This window comes from Sinohyriopsis cumingii, chromosome 11, assembly GCF_028554795.1.
Source record: "Sinohyriopsis cumingii isolate HCF-2022 chromosome 11, ASM2855479v2, whole genome shotgun sequence".
Classification (NCBI taxonomy): Eukaryota; Metazoa; Mollusca; class Bivalvia; order Unionida; family Unionidae; genus Sinohyriopsis; species Sinohyriopsis cumingii.
The window spans coordinates 95,681,080-95,697,523 of record NC_142971.1 but is presented as its reverse complement, the minus strand read 5'-3'; the positions used below and the strand labels follow the sequence as shown (position 1 = coordinate 95,697,523).

Genomic DNA, 16,444 nt, shown 5'->3' with positions numbered 1-16,444 from the left:
CCTATCGTGTGCTGCAAAATGGCATTAAACCCTACAACAACAACAACAACATGATTAGGGTAGAGGATTGAAGCAGTTCATTTGCTGGATGGTGTGTAAAGTAGTTGTGTTATTGCACATTAAACAGTCTTGATATAATAATAATAATAATGATAATATTTAGTGCATGGTATTTGTTGAAAAGCTTATTTTGAAATGTGAACCGTGTGCAAAGGTCACATGTCTACCTTGAATAGCCACGGTTGACAGGTGTGACTCTAGTTATAAAATTACTTGGCTGAATGGTACCTATGTTAATGGGATTGATTAATGTTTTATTACATTCATTGTGAGGTACCTTGACCATTGGGCATTGTTTTAAACATTTTCATAAGATATAGATAGCCCCAGTTTGACTAAACCTGTAGTATCCAAGTTAGTCAGGTTTATGATATTTTGTTACTACTAGTGTTTATAGAACTGCAAAGTTATGTTGATTATCCACAGCATGAAAGTTGCTTACATTGATATTTGTGAGATATGGACATACTCATTAGCAGCTCTTTAACCTCTTTTTCTTCTTCATATGCAGAAGTGCCAGTCATTTGTGATGTAAGGTATTGACAGTGGTCATTTAGAACATTCTCAGTCAAATGTCTGCCCAGACAACTGTCTGACTTATATCATAACTAAGCGTTAAACTATGTCATTAGCATGACTGAAAATACAGGAACCACAATAAACCACCTCCCACCCCCAGCCACCCACCCAAAATGTGTCTTTTGAGAAACAGTCATGGTGGTATGATTAGACTTGGGAGTGCCAAAGTCAGGTGCATCATACCTGTCAACCTTCCAGTCTGTGTTGGAGTGTTTTTGAGATTTAAAAAGTGTAGTTTATAGTCCCAAAGGGTATCTGTACATGTAACCTAAATAGCATGGCCCAGCAGTCCCATTCAAACCCTTGTCTGATATTTGTTACTACTCTCATTGCAGGTGTTAGTGTTCATCTTTGTACTCATTTGTATGGGAATGTTGTTCTAATTTCCCCAAAGATTTTGTTTAATTTTTCTCAGCATTAAACATTAACTTTCTGCATCTATATTGCTGTGATATAGTGTCAAACATGCATAGCCACACTAGTAAGAATATCTGATCAATTTTTTCATGAAGGTAGATGACAAATGCTTGTGTTGATGTGTTTGCAGTATGTGTAAAGACTAAGATGCTGCCCCCTTGCAACTTTGCCTCACAAAGTCAAACTGGCAACCAGAGGTCCTGAAATAATTTTGTTTTGCTGGGTTTTACTTTCAGATGACTTATATTTCCCTGAGTTACAACTGGGTTTAAACATTTTGACTTGAAAAATGAATCACATTTCCACACTTATTTCACCTTCCAAAATAATCATGTTTTATGTTGTATATATTGTATAAAATCCAGCTTTAAAGAAAAGTGCCACTGATCATGCACTAGTGAATAATCTTTAATATAGATGGCTTAAATATTCTTATTTAAGGCAGTGAAGAGTAATAACTTTTGTTTCTTCAAATGAATCGGGTTGTTTCACTTCACATACTTTACCAATGCAGAATTTCTCAGACAGAATTGCTTTAAAGACTTGCGACAGAAAATCATTGGCTATTATTGGTAAGTTTGGTTATTCTTCAGTGGTGGTTGTTTATCTCTGACTTCCTTTAACATTTAATTGCCTTTGTGACAATTAATAGTGTAAAGTGCCCTATGGTGTTTTCATTGAGCATTAAGCATCATTGTTTGACTGTTTATACAGGCTGCAGGCAGCTAGATTATATTGTGGTGTTAATCAAAGTCAGTCTTTTTCTTTTCACATCTTTGTCCTTTCATGAGATTTACTGGAAATTGTGTGTCTTTTTCTAAACACATCCATGTTTGTTTTGGCAGGTTTATATACAGCACAACAAAAACACCCTCTAGGGGTATAACAAAACTTTAACAACTTAACAACTTTTGAATAGTACAGGAGGAGTTGCATAATATTATTCACTCATGAAAACATGCATGTCCAGATGGAGAGCACCTAATCCCTGCTTTTTCTTCAAAAAGTACAGGAAATAAATGCCATCTTGCTTTATTTGTCAAGATTTAATATGCACTGTTAATTAAACTTTAATTTCAAAATAATAGTAAGTGTTAAACACTGTGGAACTCAATTTTAGGTTCTGGAAAAGTTTCATTTTGTTTGAAGTGATTTTATTGTGGGATCAACATAGAGACCTTGAATTTCTTTCCTCAATACTATTTTTTCCTGTCCTCTTAAGATTTGGAATTTATCGTCAGTAAGTATTTAGTCCTCATTGAAGACAAGTTCAGCCTACTGGCTATGGCCAGCTGATTAAAATTATAATTAAATATTTTTGCAGGATTACTAAATTGTCATAAATTTATTATTCAGGCAAGAAACCAGGAATCTCTGAAGGTGCCACAGTTAGACATTGCAGTGCCAATCCATCTGAAGAAAAACAAAATTTTTGGTTAGTAAATTGTACCTTAGTTTTCAGTATTGAAAAATGTAATGGAATCTTCAACTAGGATATTGTTTTATATGATGTATGTCATCCTCCCTCAGCAACATGCACAAAACAGGATTGAAAAAGAGAGACCACAGCATAAGAAAGGGTGCTAGTTACCTAGAGGCTGCTAAAAAAATTTTAGAAGAGATATATGTTAACCTTGCAAAAAGAGGAATTAAGTGCTTGAATAATTGTGTCATTATTCACAATGGGAATAGTTGACAATAAGTGTTTTTCTAATTTATTTCTTTGCTTTGCTTTTAGGATATATTTATTTTTTATATATCCAATCACTGAAAGATCTTTTAAAACTTTGCACCAAGTGGTTTCAGCACACATCATATGTGTAACAGTGAAAACATTTTGTATTACATCCCTGCTTTTTGCCTGTATATGTGGATAAATTTGTATACATTATCATATTACTGTAGATTTAGAATAAAACAAGATTTATTTTTATTTAATAAAAGAGTGACATTTATTAAGAGAAACAACAAGACCAAAATTCACATTTTAAAAATTTTTTTTGTTGTATTACTAAATTAATGATGCTGTGATTTCTTTGCATATTACAGTGAGATTTCTACTCGTCCTTGAGCAAACCTTGGAGTACCAGTTGTGGAATTTTAAGTTTGCTATTAACTTAGGAACTTGCTTCCCCATCTTTGAAACTAAGCCTTTTGCTTGGTTCCTTTGCTGTCATTGGTAACATTATCACATTGGATAATGAATTTTCAATATACCACTGATTTATATTCGATACTTATTTATGTTACATGTACTTAACAGTGTTCAAATAGTCCATTGAATTCAGTTAATTTAACATACACCCATACCATTAGTGCTTATGGAGGTAGGATTTGCATGCCTTTTAACTTCCCCTTTAGTTGGTTGGATACAAAAGACTAATGTGATAAGAGAGTGCAGGTCTACCTCCACAAGTCAGAGATCAAAACACAGACACAGCTTAATAAGGTTCTCATTAAAGTATTCACTGGCATCACAGTGACTGTTGATTGACACTTTCCACATTTTAATACCAGAGGGCAGATTGCATTTATGATGGTTACACTCAAACTGATTTAAAAAATAAAACTGAAACACAAATTTCACTGTCATTTTAATTGATTGCAAGCTTTGTCATATATTGTTATTTACAGTCTATTGAGAAGGTATTTTCCCCCAGTAAATTCTCACAAGATATTTGTTTTCTTCTTACAACTTGTGAATTTCACAATGTTGCTTCAAAATTTCTGGCACTAACTGCCATTTTCAACAACAAAACATCAATATACAGTGTTCAGTTTACCAATTTTTATGGTGAGTTTCTTTATGTTCAACAAATGGTGGCTAATTCTTTAAATATTTTCTCGGGCAAAGAAAGCAAATTTTTAGTAAATTATGTTTCTCCAAGAATACTTACCCGATCACATTAACGTTAGGAATATAAGCCTGCTACCTCTCGAATCCAGCCCTACTAAAAGACGAAAATTCGTCTTTTTGGTCTATCTTATATATACCAAAGGGCAATAACTCTTGCCCCTTACCTCCCCTTGCCACCGCCAGGTGTCGCTAGTTTTTTAAGCTGAGCGATATATATTATATGAGGATGCTCGCATAGTGGGGAGGTTGGGAGGGTTTTTAAGTAATGTGATCAGTGTAAGTATTCTCGGAGAAACATAATTTACTAAAAATTTGCTTTCTCCTTCAAATACGTTCCCCGATCACATTAACGTTAGGAGAATAAGTAATAGGAGGAGGGAATGCTGAGCATCCTACCTCCACCCCGGGTACCTTCTAGGGAATGATGGCTGGATTCCCCATTTGAACGATAACCCGTTCTCCTAATTTCATCAGCAACACATCCTAGGGTCCCGTGATATGTGACCCCTATATACGGTTAAGAAGATAGTTATTGAAATCTTCTTACCTACGAAATTTCACTGGCGAATCCAGCGAAGCTGATAGGCTGTGCTGATTGTTTTAAATGGGTCTGGTGGTCATCTGGGCTGCCGACACCGGACCTATCAGATTCAAGGTTTGCCTCTGAGAAGCCAAATCTCTGAGATAAAAACTGGAGAAGGTTGACTCTGCATGCCAGCCAACAGCTTCTATTATATCTCGGATCGAAACATTGCATTCGAATGCCAGGCTCACTGAGATTGCTCTAATCTCATGAGCCGTAATCTTCATGAGGCAACTCTGATCTTGTGAGACCTCAGAGTACGCTGAGCGTATAACCCACTTCAGCCATGAAGCAAGGGCTCGAGGGGTGATATCCCGTTTACCAGCTTTGACCGGAAGAAAGAGGCACTTACGTGTGTCCCGACATGCCTCTGTGCATTTTAAATAGTGCTTGAGTGCACAGACAGGATCCTGCATGGCTGCTGCTCTTGATTCATCTATGGAAGAGAGCGAGCGAATGACAATTCTTTGATTGCCAATGGATGGTAACCTATTTTTGGCTACAAAGCCTGGCTGCGTCAGGAGGACCACCGAACCATCTGATCTGAACTGAAGAAAGTTTGGGTCACTGGAAAGGGCATGTAACTCACTCACCCTGCATGCTGAAGCTAAGGCTATCAAGAAACATGTTTTGTATGATAGTAGCTTTAACGAAGTGTGGCCTAAAGGTTCAAATTTGTCTGAATTGAGCCATGTTAAAACCCAGGACAGATTCCATTTTGGAAACAGGGTGAGGGATTTTGGTCGATTGAAATCAAAATTGGCTAAAAGATCTGATAGATCTTTGTTATGCCCAATATCACATCTACCATGATGGTGAAATGTGTCTGATATCATGGAGCGGTAGCCTTTGATAGTAATTGGGGCCAACTGTTTCTCCTCGAAAAGCCAGAGAAAAAAGTCGGCCAGTTGAGGGATTGAGACACTCAAAGGGACGATGTTATTGATATGGCACCAGTCCCTGAAAACACGCCACTTTCGCTTGTAAGCCTTCAGAGTGGAGGGCCTTCTTGCTCTTAAAATTCTCTCCACAATTGAAGGTTTAAATTGTTTGTCTCGCAAGGCTGCCCGGACAAGACCCAAGCGTGAAGAAGAAGACGGTCCGGGCAGGGGTGGAACACCCGTGACCGCGGTTGTTTGAGAAGATTTGGGCTGGTTGGAATCTTCCTGGGTAGATCTATCGCTAGATCGAGTAGATCAGTAACCCAGGACTTGTTCCATCTGAGAGGGGCAATCAGAATCATCCGACAGTTCTGACCCCTTAACCTCTGGATTATTTTTGGTACCAAAACCGTGGGAGGGTAGGCAAATGCCCACAGCCCCTCCCAGACGATTGACAGAGCATCCACAGCCCAAGCCTCTGGGTCTGGAACCGGAGAGACAAAGGTGGGCAACTTGCGATTCCACCTTGTCACACAAAGATCGATCATCGGACGCACCCAAAGTGTGCAAATCCGAAGAAAGACTGACTGATGGAGTGACCATTCCGTGTGAATGACTTGACCTTTCCTGGATAGAGTGTCGGCCAAGACATTGAGTCTGCTGGGAATGTGTCTGATTTGTAACTGCCAGATCAGAATGCACAGGTCTGGTGATTTGGTGCCCCTTTGTTTGAGGAGGTAAGTCACCACCACAGAGTTGTCTGACATAGTGAGGACAGTTTTTCCTGAAAGTTGATCCTTCCAGAAATGAAATGCATTGATGACAGCCCTCATTTCTAAAAGGTTGATGTGGAGAGGCCTCTCCCCTGGCTCCCACGTGCCGCTGACTGTAGCGAAGTCCGGCAACAGGTGGGCACCCCAACCGTAGGTACTGGCGTCGGTACATACCGTTATCTCCGCTTGGGGCATCTCCAGAGGAATCCCCGTGGACAGCCAACCTGGATTGTGCCACTGACTCAGGAATGATCTTATCTCGGGCATGGTCATTATTATTTGATTGAGGGGACTTGAAAAGGGGCGCCATTGTGCCAGTAACGTCATTTGTAAGGGACGCATAAAAAGACGGCCAAGCGGGATCAAGTCCGCCACCGCATTGAATAATCCGAGGAGTTGCAAGAATTCTCTCGCTGAAATCCACGTCCTGTTGGAAACGGACTCGACGATCTGGATTACGCGAGCACGAGGAAGCCGTACCAGATTCAGATCGGTGAGAAACTCTATACCCAGATGGACAAAACGCTGAGATGGACGGAGATCGAACTTTTTCCAGTTCACGAGAAAGCCTAGATGATCTAAAAGTGCTAAAAGATCATTTCTGCCATTGAGCAGAATAGAACTTACCATATGTTTCTGGAGGATGTCATCCAAGTACACTGCCGTCCCTGTAGATGAAGTCGAGCGGAACAGGGTGATGACGCAATCCATAACCTTGGTAAAAGCCCAAGGGCTGATGTTGAGGCCAAAGGGTAGGACCCGGAACTGATAAACCGCATCACGGTAAGCGAATCTGAGAAATTTCCATGACGCGGGGTGGATAGGGACGTGAAAATTTGCATCGGTCATATCTAGACTGACGGCATACTCGTCCCGCCGGTTGGAAAGATGGATTGATCTCACTATTTCCATCTTGAATTTTGGTGATAAAATGTATTGGTTGAGGCGACTCAGGTTGATGATCAGCCTCAACTTGCCGTTTGCCTTCTGGATAAGAAACAGCCTGTAATAAAACCCTGGCGATTGCGGGTTTTCCACAATCTCCACCGCCCGTTTTTCTATGAGCGACCATATCTCCTGTTGTAGAAAGGTATCCTTCTCCCGATCGGACGGTACGTCCATGAAGAGGGGAGAGGAGGACAGGGGAGGGGGTTGGATAAATGAAATCCGAAGTCCCTCCGAAATGACCTGGATCACCCAATCGTTCTGAGGAGAAAAGGTGGTCCAGTGGTCCTGAAATTGCAGGAGGCGGCCGCCCACAGGTAGGCTTTCCGTGAGTGGTGGAGAGGGTATGTCAGTTTTTAGAGTTAGGAGGCTTGAAGACGGAGAAACTTTGTTTCTTACCGCCTCTGTATGGTTGCCTCCTAGCTTGATTAGATTGTTGTCTCCTGGCATTGGATTGGGATCTATACTGCACATTTGATTGTAAGGATCCCTTGTCCCTGGTCCGCCAATCATCCCTCCGTGTGGCACGGGCTGATTTTTTCTAAACACCTGCGAGGGCTGGGCGGCGAGTTGGAGGGGCAGTTCCTGAGCTGCCTGCTTCCGAACTTCTTCAGTTTTTCCTCCAAAGAGTAAAGGCGACCCAAATGGAGTCATCCGTAAAGCCAGAGTATGATGGGGCTTGAGCGACGTGGACCGCAGACATGCGTCACGTCGTATCAGGTCTAAGTTGGCAGAAGCAGTCAACGCATTAGCCATGGAATGGTGAGCTGCCCTGTTAATAACTTTAGCAATCCGGGCCGTCACTTCCCAAGCATGGTCATTGTCAGATTTTTCTGCGAGTCAGAAAATGGCTAATGAAGCCAAGTCTAACTTTGAAGACGTAGCAACTACGTTCCGGACTAGCTTTGGCATGGCATGGAACACATTTTTGTCCACTTTGTAAAACAGTGGAGCGGACATGTGAACTGCTGCCATATTTTTGTCCAGGGCCGGAAGATCCGTACTGAAGGCGTCTGAATGAGTTTTGTACCAGTGACCCGAGAACGTCGCTGGTATTTGGCTTTCTGAAAAGAATGCCTTAGCATTCCCTGGATCATATATTCGTCCTGATAGACGATCGTTAATCTCCTTAATTTTTGCCGACAGGGGAAGGAGCCGGAAGGATGGCGTCTCTTCCTCCCCATCAAAATCTACAGACGCCTTAACTTTGTAGTCTTGAGTGGCGGTAGGAGGTGGAGGGCATTCTGAAATTGCCAACACCCTATAAATTTCTCCCACTGCCGCCTTGAAGCCAAACTCAGTCTGTTCCATGGTTGGATCTGTGTACGGCTGATTTGCAGGAGTTTCGTCACCCTCACTGTGTGCCGAGTCGAGTTCTGTAATAGCTTGCATTTCTGGATAGAGCATACCAGGTGGCATAGATGACACGATTCCGTCATCCTTAACACTGTCACTAACTCTCCCTTGTGGATAAGCCATGAACATATGGACGGACGGCCCTGTCGGCTGGTTTGTCTGACTTGTGGTCGGTCTGAATGTTGGCGACGGTCCTGCTATCACCGGTACCGGCTGCTCCAATGGCCTGGCTGGACGGACAGATTTCTCACTAAAATCTCCGCCATAGTATTGGTATGTTGCCGGCGGTACAGGTTGACAGACAGACTTATCACTAAAATCCCCGTAAGTCATGTTTTGTCGGATCGTTTTAGCAATAGGGTCCCCATGCTGGGACAGTTGGACGGCCGGTGACGTAGAGGTTGTATAAAGAAATGGATCCGATGGATCCGGTAAAAACCCCATGCATCCTGACTTACAGGCCCGAAGGCCATGCTCGGACATGCGGGGGGACTTACGCCTACTGGGCAGTTTAAAATTGGGGGAACATTCCCCCAAAGAGTCAGAAAAAGCTGTGGAAGCAAGCGAGGGAAATAAGGGTAATATCTGGCCTGATGTCAATAGCTGCATCATCGTTTCCTGGACCAAACGACGCATCTGTTCAAAGTTGGACTGTTGTACCCTGTCAACATTATTTTCCTCCATTGCTGCTGATGTTACTGTGGCTGACGGTTGCAAACGACGAACTTTAGGTGGAGGGGGGACTCCAACGTCCTCCACAAGGCTCGCAATGGAGGCTGTCTTCGGATGTATACTGAGGACATCAATGCTATCTTTCTTCGACTTATTCCGTCTATCCCTCCCTTTTGCTGCCTTCTGGACTACATCAGCCCACATTTGCTCTGTCCAAGTATTACACACGCTGCATGGTATAGATGATGTACACTTGGTACACACAATACAAGAGTCATGGTTGTCTTCTTTTGCTTTGAACTTTTTGCATTTCATGCATTTGGTTGACATTTCTACTGAAACGACTCAAGAAAAGAAAACAAAGCACAAATTAGCAATTCAGCATGTTATTAATTCGCTAATACCACAACCGTTACTAACGGCATAAGCGAAATTAGTCAGTGTCACGTTAACTCTTAATTAACAACACGAGTTCTGCGATAGCGTGTGTAACATGGTCTTCAGTAAACGAAATCCATAAGGGTGACAAAGTCACTCAGTTTTGAGAAGAAGTGTTAAAATAATGTATACAACCTGTAGAAGAATGATTGTCCAACGCAATAAATCCAAATTTAACCTCGGATGGTCCAATTTAACGCTAAGATGGCTTGGATTGTTTGGAGGTATAATGTACGTGTTATCAGTACAAGCGAAGCTTAAAAACTAGCAACACCTGTCGGTGGCAAGGGGAGGTAAGGGGCAAGAGTTATTGCCCTTTGGCCTATATAAGATAGACCGAAAAGACGAATTTTCATCTTTTAGTAGGGCTGGATTCGAGAGGTAGCAGGCTTATATTCCTAACGTTAATGTGATCAGGGAACGTATTTGAAGGAGAAAGAGACCCATGCTTGACCCGATGTTATAAGTGGGTTTGTGAGTTATCCAGGAACATGTTGTCAAGGGAGAAGTGTCAGATGTTGTCTTTTTGAAAAGCTATGAATTTTGTATAACAGGATGCATTGGTCAGTGTACATGAACATTTTAGTAAGAATATGCATATAGATTGGACCTATTTGCACACTGAGGTTTTTTGTTCATTTGATAAATTTGTACAAGAAATAAGAATCATAATGGTTTCCTTGTGCATTAGATGACATCCCTTTTGCTTATAGGTCTTTATAGTAATTAATTCAGTGTTCTGAAATTGTCATGTGGATCAGATTGACCTACATGATAGCAAAAGCAGTTTATATAGATGATTTTGAGGACAGCATCAGCATACATTTTCAAATGGTTACATTTCCTAATAAAATGTTGTTTGATAAGGCTGTTAACATAATTCTTCTCAGAACAGCTGATTCGTATTTTCAGACCCGAATGAACCTGAAGAGAAGGAGAATGATACAGTACTTTTTACACTGATGACAAAGAAGGGCAGCAAGCAACAGGTAATTTTTGTCTGAACATTTTAACTAAAAACTTGGCAGCCTGGGGCATTTAGTAATCTTTGTGTCCATCCATCTATTTTTTAATCCAATACTTGCTAGCACAACCAAACCCACATTTATTTTTTATTATTTTGAAACCTGGTAGATATTGTGGTCATCGTTGGAGGATATGCATCAACTTTGCTCCCACAATTTTCAGCTCACCTCTCTTAAGTAGAGGAGAGCTGTTGTAGAACCTCAGGTATCAATGCCAGTGTCCACACTGATAAATGCACATACAATTATACAACCATGCTGCATCTCCAGCATTTGTTCTTCCTAGGTCATAAGCAACAAGTTTGAATGGGTTTCACATAACCAGCATAACGTACATGTTCATGAAGAGTAGTAATAATAAATGATATAATTCTCATTATAATCAATTAAGATCATCATGAATCTACTTTAGTTTTCTGTTTTGGTTGAACAACATCATAACTTTCCACACAATGGAAAGCTTGATTGTTTCAGCATCTCCTTTGTTGATAGTTGGCCTCATTTGTCTTGCATTTTCCAACAACAGTACAGGCCAGTTGATCATTAAAACCCTGAAACTGACTTGTGTTAAGAGGGAATTTTGACCGGCAACTATACCAATACATTGATGTGTAATTGCCTTTCATTCCATAATATTAGCACGATTACCATAGTTTTGCAAAATGGAATGTAAGGTATACCTGTAAACTTTTAAAAATCCAAGTAGGGAGACTGATAAAAAAATAGGGAGTTTGGGACCTAAAATTGGGAGGTTTTGCGTAGCATTTTTAAAGCCTTGGTTTCACTAAGTATTGACCAATCTTCCCAGTCCAATATGTATGAAATTCGCAAAGGACGCACTGTTTTTCCCAGTGACTACAGCTCTCAGCTTTTACAGCATTAGCATAATTTTTTAAGCATTATTTCTGAAACTTCATTATTGTATTTTGGAGATATCATTCAAGTTTAGTGCAGTGTTGCCCATGATTTGACTCCAAGGGATGTACTTTATTCATTGGAATGTACTTCATTCAACATATGTTTAAACCTACAATGTACATGCGGGGGCACCATTATATAAATATGTTCATTATCCTAATTGAGAGCATTCAATCAAAACATTCTGTTGTTTGTTGTGTTGTCATACTGGGATCACATTTTCATAAGTTATTTACAATTTCAGGGCAAAATAAAAACGTAATTACTGGTACACTGATATAAAATGTCCAATGCAGTAATGCATAAACAAACAATAATTTAGTCAGAAGGGAGAGGCAGTGTTACTGCAATTCACGAATGCTCAATTCTTGTCATCGTTCGATCAAGTTATACACAAATCTCAATTAGACAGAAACAATAAGAAAACAGAAAATTAAATTACTTTTCAAACAAGTTTATACCATTTTTTTTAAATAATCATAGATGCCAATCCAAGAGAAGCATACATGTAATTTATGTTAATATAATTTTGCCTGAATAAGTGCATTTAGAACTTACTGCATGCATCTTATGATGTCACAAAGATGTGGGGTGGCTTATACACTGGTTATGCACTTTTTTTTTGCATTTATACCTATTCAGTTTGGGGGGGGTCAGCTTATACGCAAACGGGCTTATACGCGAGTACATATGGTAATTATTTCAAGTTGTTGGCATTGTTTACATACTGTTATACCTGGAATTAATAAATTTGGTTGGGTGATGCATCTTGATGAGTACTGCAGCCTCATCATAAAAGTTGGTCATTGTTGTCCATGTTTCATGCTTCACTGACTTGAGAGTTCAATCTCAAGCACTGTTCTTGCTGAATAAATCACTATAAACTACATTTGACATTGTACATGCTCATGGTAAATATCTGTATTTTATGGCTACATGGGATAGGATGATTAGCTCCCAATCTTTCCCAAGTAGCACCTGATCTTGGTAAATATGAGCATCTTTTTTGTCTTTTATCTTTTTGGACCTTGTGTTTTTTTATGGGTTAAACCCTAAATGTACTTTTCTTTCAACTTTTTTATTTTGCTATTTGTATGTGCTACCATATGGTGAAATATTTTAATGTACGTTGTCTGAAAGTCTGCCCATCCACTGATTTGGTTTCTGTGCCTTAGCTTTGGTTTTCCACTATCTGCAGTTACTAAAACTTTGTGGATGGAAGAACAGTGTCAACTTCTAGATCCAAAAAGTCCAGGTCACTGAGACTGAAGGAAGAAAAACAGTTTTTGCACAATACCTCAAGTTCTTCTCCTTCTGCATTTACCAAACTTTGTGGATAGGTTGCAAATGGGGTAATGAGGGATCCTGTTGATTTCAGGGTCAAAATACCAGAGGTTACAGTCAGTGTGACTGAAGAGAAATAGTTTCCACACAATACCTGGAGAACTACATCAATGTAGGGAAGAATCCTATTGCCAGAGATGAAGGTCACTGTGACTGAAACAATAAAATGGTGCTTTCTGCACAATAACATTAGTTGTATATGACATACCTCAGCCAGACCAAATATTTTGGATGGCTTGTTTTTGGGGTAAGGAAGAAGGCTGTTGAATTTGGGGTCAAAAGAATATTGTTCCCACACATTAACTTTTGTTCTTTATCACAGATCTGGCTCAAACTTTGTAGATGGTTTTCACTTGAGGTAAGGAATAAGCTTGCTGATTTTGGGCCAAAAGATGTTAGGTCAGGTCTGTGAAAGAAGCACAATGTTTTCTGCAAAGAAAATGTCAGTTAACTTCATGGAGGACTATTATATGTGATGTGGACATATAATGTGCTATTGACAAAACTCTTGTTAAAACTTAATTTTGAATTAGCACTCGAAAGCAAATTTTGTACTGACATTTTCTTATACATATATACATACATACATACATACATACATACATACATACATACATACACACACACAAACACACACACATATGAGAGGGATAAATTCCTGGTGTAATGTGCAAATCAGAGTAAACAAAATTGATTTTAAAATATTTACTGAATAAGAAGTTTTTAATAAAGAAAATTGAACACAAATTTTAATTTATTAAGTATCAAGGTTGTTTTGTGAGAATTGCTTACACAAATATTGCAAGAATAATTTAGGCTATGATCTGCCTCTGGTGTCACTTGCAGGTTTAGAAAATGAATAGATACTTATATTAATGCAAGCCTTTATAGTTTCAAGGTTTGAGAAAAAGCAAAACAAAATGCAAATCATTAAATTGTACAACATGATTCAAATTTTAGATGATGATGAGGATGATAACATCTGTGATGAATATAAAGATGACAGCAGCAACAACCTACAATATTTAATGTATTTGCTAGAAGATATAGTGATTGGTATCTTCTTTTGAAACTTGAAATCAGTATGCAGGTTTTCAAATCTTTTTTTCTCTTCAGTTTGCTAACCTGAATGTACCAGTGTCAGCAGAGTTTGCATCGAAGTTCAAGGAAAGAGAGCAGGTAAATCACTATGAGTTATTTGTCTTATTTTTTTAATTTTATTAAACTTCATGCCCATGTCCTCAGTATATGTGCATATTTTATTTATTGTGTAAGACATGAATAATTAATCTGTTTGATGCACCTTGATCGTACAGTAAAGCTAGACGGCTTGTGATTTTTTGGTCAAAAAGGTTAATGATCAAGGTTATTTTAACTAGGCAAAGATATATGGTATCCACATGATAACAGTAATTCTACATAACTAACATTAGCAAAACCTTATGGATGGTTTCCACTTGGGAAAAGGAAGAAGCCTATTGATTTAGGGATCAAAAGGTCAAGGTCACTGACAGAAAGAAGAATGCTTTCTGCACAAACAATATAAATTCTTTACCATGTGCCTTCGCCAAAGTTTGTTGATGACTTCCACCTTGGGTAAGAAGTTTTTATATTCTCTAGTGAGACAAAGATCAAGGTCACCAAATGAAAGACAAAAAATGGTTATATCATAAAAACTTCAGTTCTATACCTCATACCTTGACCAGAGTTTACGGAGGAGCTGCTCTTGAGGTATGGAAGAGGCCTTTTGTTTTGGGGTTAAGAATTTTTAATTAGCGTTACCAAGATACAGAAAATTGACACACCAACTATTCCAATCAAGTATTGGATTCATGAATGATATGCATTCTACAGCAAGCTCTGTCATTGCAAATATCAACAAGTGAGTGGGATGAAAACACAAATTAGAAGACCGCTTTGTATAAGTCTGTGTATCCCTGCCCATGCATGAAATTGGAAACATTGATGCTGAATGTGTGAAATTATCTTTGAACTTTGCTGGCAAGCCCAGCCCACAAGTCATATTTCATCCTCACATGTCATCTCTGCTGCTGACCAAACAGTCCAGCCATGCGGACAAACATTGTACAGTTTTGGTGGTCATGAGTCCATCATCTCTTCAGCCTTATGTAACCTGGATATGATTGAGGGGATGCACAATTATTGTCTTCTCTCAAACCATTTAATGCAGCAACCCTGCACTCCCTCTCTTTAGAGGATAAATTGACCCTTCAGCTCTCAGTGCAGCCCCCTATCTTTGCATGACACTGTCAGGGAGCATACTGGAGAAGGGATGATTGATGCCAGAATGATCACGGGTAATTCCCAACATCAGCGGCGGTCTTTCTGTGACCAACTCAGTTAAAGGCAGCCACATGCCTGTCAGATTCAGTGGCAGGCTGGGAAGGGGTAAGAAGACAAGATTTCTCCTCCCCAAGCTTCCCACCAACTGTAACTTACTTGCTGTACCTTCCACCTGCTGGTGACCTTCCTGTGGGTGCCAGATGCGTTGTGTTTTGCCTGACTTAAATCATCCTATTTCCACGGGGGCCCCAAGTGGCCGAGTGGTCTAAAGCGCTCTCCGTTACGGATCACTGCCATCTCACCTCTGCCTGTGTGGGTTCGAGTCTCAGATTCGGCTAATGTGGGTATGTGAGAAAGCTTGCCAGTAGCTTGTCGTGGGTCGGTGGTTCTTTCCAGGGTTTTCCCGGGTTCTTCCTCCACCATTAATACTGGCCGCCATGTATGGCCTATCGTGTGCTGAAAAATGGCGTTAAAACCCTACAACAACAACAACCTATTTCCACAAAAAAATTCCAGAGCTTGTGCATTCAGCCCTCAATACTTTTATCATCACCATCATGACAAAGACTCCAAGTGATCTCATGATGACAGACATTTTACAGGAGATAGAGCATGTGCTGGTAAAGTGGGCAGTAGTCCAAAAACTGAACACCCCTGGTTTCATTTCCAGGCTCTTTCTGGCTTGAAAAACAAATTTGAAATTGAGCCCTTTCACAGGCCTGAGCAGACTCAGTCAATTGTTTATTGCCTTAGAATTCAAGGTGGAGACAGCAAGATTCAAAAAGGCTGACAGTTCTGATGGTGTTTGACAATTCTGTCATGGTGACCTAACACTTTAAACAAGGTGGGACAAAATCACCTGAACCTTTGCATTATGGTATTGAAGAACCATCATTGCTGTGCCCAATGTTATATAGTCTAACACATTCTGGGCAGGCTGTGTTGTCTGTCCAACTCTTTATCAAAGAGAGGCCATCTACTTAAAACAGTGGTCTCTTCATCCATCCAACTTTTATTGAGTCTTCAACATGGACTTTATCAACTCACTGTCCAGTTTCATTGTATCCAAACCACACTAATGTTTGGAAAATTCATCCTTTCACTAGAGCAGTAGAGCAATCATTGGGCATCTGCAAGATGATGCAGGTAGGTAGAGGTTGGATGCTCAGTCATTTCCTTTTCCTCTAACCAAACCTGCTAATATTAATGCAGTTATGAATTTGACAGAGAAAGTGATATTTGTAGTAAATAATGTTTATCTGAAAGTGCTTATACAAGCACGTTTCTAAAAA

At 39.9% G+C, this 16,444-nt stretch overlaps 1 protein-coding gene across 2 annotated transcripts in view; it reads left to right on the top strand.

Moving 5' to 3' along the window:
- LOC149789052 (regulator of nonsense transcripts 2-like) overlaps positions 1 to 16,444 on the top strand; it is a 137,299-nt gene that overhangs the window by 107,485 nt on the left and 13,370 nt on the right. For both annotated transcript variants that reach the window (XM_089975239.1, XM_089975238.1), the window contains 3 exons: positions 2,413 to 2,491; positions 10,474 to 10,550; positions 13,965 to 14,027. In XM_089975239.1, coding sequence (XP_089831365.1) covers positions 2,413 to 2,491; positions 10,474 to 10,550; positions 13,965 to 14,027 — 219 coding nt within the window. The remainder of the gene's footprint in view (positions 1 to 2,412; positions 2,492 to 10,473; positions 10,551 to 13,964; positions 14,028 to 16,444) is intronic.